This window comes from Heterocephalus glaber, unplaced genomic scaffold, assembly GCF_053883595.1.
Source record: "Heterocephalus glaber isolate CG9 unplaced genomic scaffold, H.glaber_assembly_v1.0 deba00001593, whole genome shotgun sequence".
NCBI lineage: Eukaryota > Metazoa > Chordata > Mammalia > Rodentia > Bathyergidae > Heterocephalus > Heterocephalus glaber.
The window spans coordinates 4,397,100-4,409,248 of record NW_028258368.1 but is presented as its reverse complement, the minus strand read 5'-3'; the positions used below and the strand labels follow the sequence as shown (position 1 = coordinate 4,409,248).

General features: G+C 38.4%; 1 protein-coding gene across 6 annotated transcripts in view; it reads left to right on the top strand.

Moving 5' to 3' along the window:
* Esr1 (estrogen receptor 1) overlaps window positions 1-12,149 on the top strand; it is a 426,367-nt gene that overhangs the window by 154,400 nt on the left and 259,818 nt on the right. For all 6 annotated transcript variants that reach the window (XM_021237950.2, XM_021237951.2, XM_087193444.1 and 3 more), the window contains exon 3: window positions 7,059-7,249. In XM_021237950.2, coding sequence (XP_021093609.1) covers window positions 7,059-7,249 — 191 coding nt within the window. The remainder of the gene's footprint in view (window positions 1-7,058; window positions 7,250-12,149) is intronic.

Sequence of the window (12,149 nt, the reverse complement as noted above, 5' to 3'; positions counted from 1 at the left end):
AGAATGGCAGAGGGCTGAGGACAGACCCTGAGGAACACTGACACTCAGAAGCCTGGTGGAGAAAAAAAATAGGACAAAGGGAACTGAGGAGGAGTGGTCACCAGTGGCTGAAGTCAATGTCTAACTAGGTGAAAAGAGACCCGGTGGGGACATTAAGTGCTGTAAGAACTCACAGTGGAACCTATGTGAGCTGCAGTGCACAGGGCAAGTCTTAGGGGTGATATGAAACCAGAGCTTAGCTTTTCAGCAGAGATGAGACATGTATTGTGCAGGAGGCTATGAGTATGAATAGGTGGATTTCCTAGAGGTGAATTTGACAGCATTTTGCTTAGGAAACTACGAAGAGACTGATACTGGTTGGTGTAGAGAATTCAAGAATTTGGGCTAAATTCTGTATGTTGATTATTTTTTTAAAATTTGCATTTTTCTTGTTTATAACTCTCCTAAAAATATAGGCATAATTTTGAAAGATTTGTTCATGTGTATTTTCTAGAAAAGGTAGGTTCCAAGTTTTCATTATTTTCAAACTGGTCCATGACTCCCCGAAAGTAATAATCCATAAATGCATGCAATGAGAAGTTATTCAAAGATGGATGTTGTGTTTGATGGCAATTCTTTGAGGAGTGTCTGGCAGGATGAGTTTGAGTAAAAGATAGGCAATTAATTCTAGCATTTGTAAGTTGGAGTACTATTGATGTCTTAGACAAGAATAATGATGTAAAAGTGAGTGGAAAGAAGGACAGGCAGAGTATTTGGAAGAAGTAATTTGACTCCTGATGGGTAAGAGGTAGGATTGCATTTAGCAAATATTTGTTGAGATCTACTCTGTGTTGGTTAAATTTTGGAGCAAATGGACATGATTATTGTCTTCTTGGAGTTTTCTATTTACTAGGGAAGTGTACAGTTATCAATAATCACCCAAACGTAAGAGAAGAAGAAGTATAGAGGATTTTGAGGCCACATAGCCTTGGGGCTTGATTTGGTGAGAGAGTACAGCATTGTGACATTATCTCACCAGCACTAATTAAGCCATATTTCTAGGGAGTGGACATCTGTTGATTCTTTTAACTTAGCTTTCTGAAAACATTTCCTCTAGAAATCAAGGCTTTCAAAATTTTTAAAAATGCTTGGTTAGTCAGGAGAATGATGCTTTTGGATCGCTGGTACCATTATTTATGATTGGAAAACAACAATATTGGCTTATACTGAGCTTCAGACTTTTTATTTTGATTAATAAAATCTGCTGAGCCAAGACTTTTTAAAATTAGGCTGTGTTTTTACTTGGTCCAAGAGAGTCCATTCTCTGAACCCTATATGAATGCCTTCAGATGCATCCATTAATTAAGTATGTAATATCAGTGGTGTATCCATGTGGCAATATTTAGTAGTCAATTGATATAATGAAAATGGAACTAAATTGAGTTGAGTTTTGAGTTTCCACAGATGAGTGGTGTTGCTACCTTTTTTCATGCCTCTGGCTATCCTTTTCCTGTGACTATTTTGTTCCTTCGTTATTTGTGTGCTTCATGGTGGAAATGTGTTAAGTCACTGATGCAAAACATACTTTATTACCCTCCTAAGCTTCTTCCCTGCTTATTTTCAGAACCTTGAAAGTTGTCTATAAGACTGAAAAACATTTAATCTCTTAGTATGAAGCTTGCTAATCCAGTCAGCTTAATTAACTGAGTCTTATGAGAAATTGGGCAAGATGAGAAACCATAACAAATTTCATGATAATTCAGTGAGAGGGCTTTTACAAAGAAGGTCATATTTTTGCTGTTTTGCTAGACAATTAGTCCTCTACTTATAATAAAGGGCTTCGGGCTAGGTTTGGATATGTGAAGACTACTGCCAAGAAGGAAGAACTTAACGATATTTTGGACATGAAAATAATAAGAATAATTGATCTTGGTCCTATGCAAAAAAAGGACCTCCAAGGCTGAGAGAGAGAGGAAAGATTGAGATTGACTTAAACATGGTGTAGGCTCTTCCTGCCAAGGAGGTGTGAGGCTAACAGTGCCAAGGGTGGGAGGAGGTGAGCCTGGCCCTGTGACTAGGTAATCCCAGCTTGGTGCCTACCTCACCCTTATGGTGAGGTCTGAGCTCAGTCTTGGAGCCCTCCCTATTCTGCTCCCTTCCACTGCAAATGATTAGGCCGAGTCCTGCATTCTGAGGACACAACTCTCTGTCTAGGGGCATTTGTGTCCATTTGGCTTGGTCTGATGGACACTCAAGACAACCTGAGAGCTACTGCAAGGTGCACAGGGCTTTGAAACCCATGGGAAGATCTCCCTGCCCTTTAGCCTGAGGGGATCGCTATTCTTTTTCATGACATTTTGAGAATCTTTATAGAGCAGAACTTATACACTTGGATTTCCAACTTGGCTAAAAAGTTGCTTTATGGACAGTCCTTGGCAGAGAGGGCCCCAGAGAGGGTCCTTGAGAGCAGAATGTGTTGTAAACATTCTGGGCTACCTTGGGCTCCTGCATGCTGGCTGTCGGCAGCCCCATCGCTTTGCCTTTAGTGGGAAAGTTGAGAACTGCTGGTCACTGGAGTTTCTGCATGCAGTAAAGTGGAAATGTTTGCCAAATGTTGTTGGGTCTGTCTTCAGGAGTGCTCTCTGATCCCCCATTTTTTTCTCTGCTCTCATTATTCTGGTAACTCTACCGACGACTGTGTAGGGGAACAGTGTCTGTAATGGTGTCTAGTTACTGCCTTGAACTTCAGGTCCTCCAAGGCCCAAAACACTGACTACCTCACGCCCCTTTCTCCAACAATATCAACCTCACACTCTCCCTGGTTATCCTTCTTTGTAGAAGCCTGGTGTATAAATACAGCTTCCTTCATCTCATGTCTGTTGTGGAAACCACATCCCTTTCTTACATTGAATCATTCAGCTCTTCCTAAACTTTGGTTCCCACAACCTTCTTGTCTCTGCCTGAAGGTGTCCCCATGATGTGTGGGCACCTGTGCCTCTACTCCTGTGCTGGTGTCTGTGGGACCAGCCTCATGGCAAGGTGCAGCTGGGTCTGGGTGTCGTTGCTCCTGGTTGGGGTGATGGTGATTAATAGGGGTGTGGCAGTAACTGGGTCAGTGGTGGTAGTGGGCTGCTCAGGGCTCCTGGGGTCTGCTCTGCACTGCCACTGCTGATCGAACTCCACGTATGGCTTTTAACTGCCTCAAAATGGAATGACTGAGAGCCTGCCTTTGAGCAGAACCCTTACCAATAACATCAACAGTCGACTAACGTGTATTGTATGTTATGTGTGTGATAAATGGTGAAAAAGATTTGTGAACTATTGAGTGTTCCCTTTTTAGTGCGATACACATTTCACTGGAGGGACAAACTGCTCTTGAGAGTTTTAGGTAGCTACTCCCAATGCTTCTGCTCAATCGCAACAGGAGGTGGCTGTGATATGAGTGCAGTAATCCCCTATGATTTTATGCAGTTATGATTTATTGCCACATCTTTATCTTAGTGCACATTTCTCTCAGCTGCATATGGTGCCATGTATAGTCTGTGTCTGTGTGCTACATTTTGATGCATTTTAACTTGTAATAGATTCCTGTATATCTTAAGGGTTATAAATGGGAAAATAAACTCTTAACTACATACATACATATATATATATATAAAATACTATCACGATACACATATTTTTTTCTTAATTTCTTTGATATTTCCAAGGTTACATGTTCATGTGAAAGATTGTTCAAACTGTCACATGTCCTCTCCCCCAAATCCACAAACAAGTGGATCTCTGTACATCTCAAAACCTGGTTGTGTATATTGTTCTGTAGGGACGATGGGGAGGCTATTTGTTACCTTGGAACTGTTGCCCATGCACGTTGTTCAGTTACTCATTCACTTATCTAGCAAAAGTGTATCAAGTGCCTCTGGTGCTTGGTGCTTGGTGCTGGGTCCTGGGTGCTGAGCTAGCTACTGGGGCTTAATAACATTGCTAAGACTTTGACTCTATCCATTTCATACTTGCTAACTATCTACTCTCACCCCAGGCACTCAGCTTCTACCGTTAAATATTCACAGCTACTTCCTACTGACTTGAATCATGCAAAAGACATTAGTAAACAGACAGTAAAAAGATCTGAGGTTGGGGGTGGGTGCTCCACAGCATGGTGATGAAATGGAAAGACACGAGTAACAGAATATGAACTAGAATTGCAAACTGCCAGCCAGTGCTCTCTAAGGATCATTAAAAAATAAAGAAATCCTATTTGAGCCTGCCAACCTCAGAGCTAAGTTATTTAGAATGGAAAAAGTTGGCAAACTTAGATGTACTCAACCCAAGGAGCCGATATTTTGTGACTTTTATGGCAAATGTAGTTTGAGAACTACCGCCACAAAATTGTGTACAATATTAATGAGTGAGAAGAGCAGAGAAGGGTTATAAAATCCAAGCTAAAAGCAAAGCTAGGGCTGTGAGGGGAGGGCAAGTGAGAATCAGTATGCTTTGGTTATCTGAGTGGGCAAGGGAAGCAGGAAGAGGAACCTCCTTAACCAACAGACACCCACGGCTCTGTGAGCAGTTTACTTTATCTCATTTGAGTTTTGTTTGTTGTGAAAAATCACATGAGAACCTCCACTCCATCCTTCCTATATCTGTCAATTTCTTTTTTTCCATTAAGTTTATTGGTACATTTTTGGTATACAAAACAGTTACATTCATCATTGGGATCTTGTACCTTTACATGATGTGTCTTGGTTCTTATGTTTTCCCCCATTTCCCTGCCCTCCCTTCACCCCTTCCACCCTTCCCTATTTACAAAGACTTTGTTTCCAGTTTTTCCTTTTCTCATATTTTTTCTTTTCCCTTCTTTCCTTTCCCCTACCCCTTCCACTTCCCCTACTCTTTTAGACCTTTTCTTCCCATTACACAATATCAATTATACATTCTGATCCTCATTTACACTTTTAGTTTTTCACACCAGAGAAACTATTTGGGAATTTACACATGTGTCCTATTTATTTCACTTAAAGAGTATGGCCAGAATGTGCATCCACTTAGCTATAAATGTCTCTAGTTTCTCATTCTTTGTGGCTGAATAGTACTCCATTTTATAAAAAAAACCCCACATCTTCTTTATCCAGTCTCCAGTTGATGGGCAATTGACCTGTTTCCAAGTTTTAGCTATTACAAACTGTGCCACTATAAAGATGGGTGGGCATATATCACTGTGGTATGATTCTTTTAATTCTTTTGGGAAGATACCCAGCAGGGGATTAGCTGGGTCAAATGGGACCTCTAGTCTTAGTTCTTTGAGGCATCTCCATGCTGATTTCCACAGTGGTTGCACCAATCTGTACTCCCACCAACAATGGAAAAGCGTTTCTTTCTCCCCACAACCCCACTAGCATTTGTTATTGGTTGATTTCTTGATAGCAGCCATTCTTTCTGGGGTGAGGTGCAATCTCAGTGTTGTTTTCATCTGCAAATCTCAAATGATCAGTGATACTGAACATTTTTTCATATGTTTATTTGCTGCTTTTATTTCTTTGTCTGAGAAATGTCTGTTCATTTCAGATGCCCATTTTTGAATTGGGGCTTTGTTTGGGGGTCTGATTTTTTAGTTCTTTATATATTCTAGACAGTAGACCTTTGTCTGAGGAACAGCTGGTAAAGTTTTTTCCCACATTGTAGGTTGCCTCTTAGCTCTGTTGGTGGTTTGTCTTGCAGTGCCAAAGAGCTTTAAAAAGATGAGATCCCAGTTGTTGATTCTTTCTGCTAGTTCCCTTGCTACTGGGGATTTGTTCATAAAGTCTTTTCCTATGCCAATGTCTTCAAGAATTCTACCTAATTTATCTTCCAGCAAGTTTAGTGTTTCTGTTTTAATATTTAGATCTTTAATCCACTTTGATTTTAGTTTAGTGGATGGTGAAAGATAGGGGTCTAGTTTTAATCTTTGGCAGGTTGAAATCCAGTTTTTCCAACACCTTTTATAAAAGAGGCTATCTTTCTTCCAGTGAGGATGGTTGACTCCTTTGTCAAAGATGAAGTGGCTGAGTATGTCTCATCCAGCCACTCTTCCACCCAGGGATTTGGTTTGTACCTCTGCCCTTTCCCTAAAACTCCTTGCTCAGTATCTTGTTCAAATTCAAAATTTATTTTATCAGTTCTTATTTTTTTTAGCTTCTCTTCCCCATTTGGCAGTACTGACCACTTCTCTCGTTAATGCTTTCTTAAAAGTTTGTATGTATCTGTTTTCTTGCTTCTTTTAGAACAAAACTTTCTTGCTGTTCAATTTTCAATTTAATTTTGATGATATATTTCTTCCATGAAATCTTTAATGGTTGAGATAACTATCTGGGTTCCTCTACGCTTCTCATTCCATAGGTTCTTAAAGAGGTCTATTTAATATTGAAGAATAGCATCCTCAAATTATACAGTCAAGTTATAGTTTTCATTTTTTTTTTCTGGTACTGGGGATCGAACTTGGGTCCTTGCGCTTGCGCAGCAGGCGGTGAAATCACTGAGCTAAATCCCCGGCCCCAAGTCGTTATAAAGATCTAGAGTTAGTTGGTAACAATAATGGAAAAAAATCTGAATTAATTTTCAACATATGTTCTACATTATTCATCAGGTCCTCTGAATTCCAGATATTTCAGCTCTTTTATGCTTTGTCTCTATTTCCTAACAACCCTTTGTAGGGTCTAGAATTGGAATGAACATTGGCTGATAATGGTTCTGAACTAATTGTGAATCCTTGAGTAAATGAAGAAGTCTATTAGAATCCAGCTAATTTCATTTTGTTATTTTTCTGAGTAGTACATGACAGGGTAGCCAGCCTGTTTCTGAAGCAAGTTTGTGATAAACAGTTTCCCCTCAAGGTTAGTATAATAGGCAAACACCTTTCGCTGTAACAGAAGGCAAGAGGTACTGAAAGATTGGCTTACATTATGATTCATTATTTCAAAATGTCAGAATAAAGTGCGTTGGCTTCATCTCCCAAGCATCTTATTCTTTAGAATGAAGTGCATGTTTTGATTTTGCAATGCTAATGGACTCACTGTTATTTTTTTCTCTACTCTTTTTTCCAGGCCAAATTCAGGTAATCGACGCCAGAGTGGCCGAGAGAGATTGGCCAGTAGCAGTGACAAAGGAAGTATAACCCTGGAATCAGCCAAGGAGACCCGCTACTGCGCAGTGTGCAATGACTACGCCTCCGGCTACCATTATGGCGTTTGGTCCTGTGAGGGCTGTAAGGCCTTCTTCAAGAGAAGTATTCAAGGTAGTAGTGTGCTGAAAACAACTTATTCTGTATTGACCCTAAGAGCACAAGTAACAGAGGAAGGAGGACATGATCAGACATTTATATAAAACAGTTAACACCTAGTAGGTCCACTGGTATCCTTGATAGAAACATGGAGACGAAGCAGAATCTCAGGAGGAGTTGGCAGATGCCAGGGCAGCTGTGGCTGAGTCATTCTGCTTCCTCCCTTTGGCACGATCCAGACAGTCTTGAGCCAACTCTCGTGAAGGAAGATTTCGGTAGCTGGGTCTCTGAGGTAAAAACACCTGTTGTCTCTGCCCTGACTGGGGGATGGCAGGGGACATTCATATTCTACTGGCAACTCTGCTTATACGATATGGCATGATATTGATTGTCTGTGCATAATTCTTTCTCTGTCTTGGCCTTGTTCTGATCTTTGCTCCAGACCAATTCTAATTCAGCTTGTTCTCTTCCTTTCTTCCATCTCTTTCTTGTCTCAGTGGATGACATGACCTTTTGCTAACATGAGCAGATGCAATGTCTGGTGACTTATAATAAGGGAGGTATCCTCTGTACCAAGGAGTTATTAAGTATACTACAGTAACATTTTGTTCTCCTGTCTACCTCAGTCCTTTTGTTGTATAGAGTTTATCCATTGTAGCTTCTCTAATACTCTGCCAGCTACATTTTTTTTCCACTCCAGGAATTTCTATATTGTTGTATTATATAGGACATACTCTCTGAAAACATCAATCATTTTTGATGAAATACCTGTGCTAAAGATCCTTTGTCTGATAGGAGCAGAGGTCTGATAGCAGTTTAGGCTTATTGAATTTACTTTTTGTCTTAATAATGAGTCCTTTTTTCTGCTGTTATTTCTTTCCTTTTTCAGCTTAAGTGAAGCTTGCTATATAAATACTAAGAACACTTCTGATGGGAGTTTTAATGTGATTCCCTCTACAGAAATCTAGACTTAAAGTAACTTGTTGAAAACCGTAGTCTGCTAAATTAATAGACACTGACTGAAGGAGTGATTCTCAGGAACTTTCTGCTGTGGCTCTTCACTGCCCTGATAAGGAGTTAAAACTTGGGGGATGGTCTGTACTACTTATTTTTCCTTCCATTGTCAGTGGATTTTTAAAAAACCTGTTCATATTTTAGTAGAGTAGCTGGTAAGGTCAATGTAGTCCATTTTAAAGCATTTTATGACACTTATTGCTTTCAACATCTTTTAGAACTCTGCTGTAAGACTTGAACATTTTTTACTGGTATTTTTATAAAAATTAGCAATATTCCCTGAGTTAGTCTATGGGTGTGTTATGCGCACACAGAGAGACTATTAATTTTTATTATCTTAATTCAGAAAAATGAAAATTATGTCTCAGCTTAGATTAATATAAACTCTTAAAAGTCCTCTGGGAAGCATCTTCATTTGTGGTTTTACTGTTTGATTTTGCATAATCTAAAATATCTTTATTTTCACCAAGCATTTAATCTGGTAGAGAAATAGAATCTGATATAGATGTGATTAGTGGATAGGTTCTGCTATACACTTGGATGAGTCACTTATCTGAGACTGAGTTCCCTCATCAGTAAATGTGATTTAGAGAAGTTATCATTAAAGTTTTCCCATAAAGGGTCCAACAGTAACTATTTTAGTTTTTTCAAGCTGTGCAATCTCTGTTGCATCTGCTCACCTCTAGTGTTGTAGCCTGAAAAGAGCCACAGGCAAATGCAAATAAATAGGAGTGGTTGTGTGCCAGTAAAACTTTATTTAGAAAAGTAGGGAACTGAACAGAAGTGGCCCAAGGGCCATAATTTGCTGATCCTTGATTTAATTTTTATTTGATCATATGTAACCTACATACCATTATTTATGGAAAAAATAGGTGGTTTTTAAATGTAAAGCTTTGATTATTCATGTTTTATTGAGAACTTACTCTGTACCAATATAGATGTACTGAGAGAAATTGAAAAATGTGTAAGATGCAATTCATAATCCAACAAAATTTGGAATTTATTTGGGATGTTCATTTGGGAAAAAAAGATGCTTGTTTTCATAATAGAATTACCTGTGTGATAAAGATAAGTAAAATAATAGATGAATATGAGAAGAAAATATTGAATATGAAAGGAGAATATTGACTATAAGGGAAGAAAATATTGTAGGTTACAGATGTAAAAATATTGGTATTGAAACAATAGCAGTATTCTCAGTATTTTATTGGTGTGGCATTATTTCAAGCTCAAATATTTTAAAAAATTTTCCTTATGTATTGAGAGTAAAAAATATGTCTTCCCCTCCATCTTGTAAATGCGAACTAAATAGTAGGATTTTATTGAAATTTTCCCATATAAAATGCAATTTATACTTGGTTTAAGAAACTTCTTGGGTATTATTATATGGTCATCTCAAGATTTCTTAAAAGGGAAGATTATTGAGCCCAAAGTTACAGAAAAGGCCTGGAACCAAGACAGAGTCACTAACCTTAGAGATAGAGAGGGACCTTAAAATTATAAAGTTCATTAATTCATTAATTGAATGTTTCCATTATTATTAGGCAAACCACTGATACAATGTTAGGAAAAACCTAGTCCCCACTCTCGTTGAGCTTACAAGTCAGAGGGAGAAATGGATACATAAACCAGCGATTAAATTACAGTGAGATATGTGTCAAAGTGGATGTGAATGTAGGGTCTTACAGGAATCTAAACTTCACTCATTTCCAGAGAGGTATGAGTAAGGCTTTCATAAAAGTTTTTCTGGTTAAAATCAACCCTGAAGGATGAATCAAGTGAGCAAGATGAAGGAAAGAATGAGTGTTCAGTCATATGAATGAACATATCTGTGGAAACCAGGAGAGAAGACAGAGGGTGGGAGTTCTGTGAATAAAAATTAACCAAATTAATTTATCTTTAGATTAAGCAAAGATCTTCTTGGCCTATTCTTTTAATATTAGACTATGTAAGAGCAACGTAAATGGTCCTCATGTTATTTTAATGGCACAAATTGTTTGTGCTTTTATAAGGGAATATAGAAGAGCACATTTAAGGGTTTCTAGCCCTGTTTTCTCATCTGAATCTTGATAACTTAGAACTAAAAAGTTTGACTGAACTCCTGTGGCTCTTTGTAAATCATGCTGCCCCTCACACACATTGAAGAACAGTGAAGGGGCCAACACGTAGGTGGAAAGTTCTGAAGATGCTGCAGCTCTCTCTGTGCTGCTTGTTACTTAAGAGGAGAGCTAGAAATGAGTATACATCAGATTATTCTCATGTTCTGAGTGTTTTGGTTGAAGAGGTAAAGTGTTTGATTTGAAAAAACACAAATTTTCATCTACTACTTAGTGTGCAAACTCAATTACTTAAGAAATTGAGTAATGGCCTCCAGTGGAATGCGTTTGTTTGTTTGTTTGTTTGTTTTAAAGCAAAGTCAAGGATGCTATTTAGGGCAGAGGAATGCAACTGAATATTCTATGAATTTATTAATGTTGAAGGCATAGAATTATGCTTTAAGGTGTGTTTTAGAGAGAGACCAAGGAATAAGTTATGCAAACAGATGAGGTTCCAATTTCAGCAGCCAGGTATAATTTTTGAGTAGTATTCCAAGGAAAAAGGTTGCTACTGAACTCATTGCACCCCCCTCCACCCAGTTCTGGAGATCAAACCCAGAGCTTTGCACATGCTAAGTAAGTGATCTACCACTAAGCTACACTCCCAGCCCAGCTCATTGCTTCTCTTACATTATTATTTCAGAAGGATGTGCCTAAGCTTATCTATATGCCACTAGCTGTACTACCACTTCATATTCTATCAGGCGTATGCAGAGGTTGCTCAACATTTTTTCAGACAGACATGGCCAAGACTGATATTGGCTCATAGTTTAGCTGACCCTAGGAGAACACTGTGGAGTCCAGTTATAGGGGCTTTAGGTCTCACAAGGATAACAGAGCAGATCCACCCAGCCCTTAGAAAACTTCAGCATGAAACAGTCCAGCACCCTGGATAGCTCCAGTAATAGTAGCTGAGGGTAAGCAAAGACTTATTTCTAAAGAACCTGTGGCCCATTTAACTGGCTCTATTGACTTTGTGGAGCTCTGTTCAAAGAGAACTCAGTCATTTTAGGATTGGAGACTCACCATTGTTCACTCATGATGGATTTGTTTCCACATTTAGTTTCATGTTGATGTATGCACCCATATCAGAAAAGAGTAAGAAGTGGAGGCTGCTCTTTCAACACATGACTGTTTTATCTCTGTGGTCTTCTAAGAGATATAACAACATATGCACACAAAAATATTGTCTTTGTTCTCCATATTTCCACATTCTCCACATTTTCCCTTCTAAAGTCCAGTCTTCACGCAACAGCAGGATAGACCTTATAGGAAATTAATCAAATCATATGATCTTGAGCTTAAAACTCTTAGTGTAATTGGAGTAAAACCTCTTTTCTATGCCTTAAAATATTATACATATTTTGCTTTCTTCTCACCTATTTACCACATTATACGTATGTATATAGACTATGTATTATGTATATTATGTAATATTATATATTCTATAGGCTGATTACATTTCTTGGCTATTGTAAGGCTAACATAATCATGGTAGTGCAGATGTTTCTTTGATATATTGATTTTATTTTCTTTGCATATATAGCCAGTAGTAAGATTGCTAGATCACGTGGTAGTTATATTTTTAATTCTTTTGAGGAATCTCCCTACTGTTTTCCGTAGTGGTTCTACATATATTCCTTGTTTAAGGACCTACTTGTTAAATGACTTTTCAGACTTAGGACAGAGGCACACAGTTTGGACTTAGAACTTGTTCTTTTTTGGGTACAGTTCTATATATCTTGTTAATAAACCCTCAATGTTTTCTTTTTGGTACAATAATCTTTGTTCATACAGTACTGAGA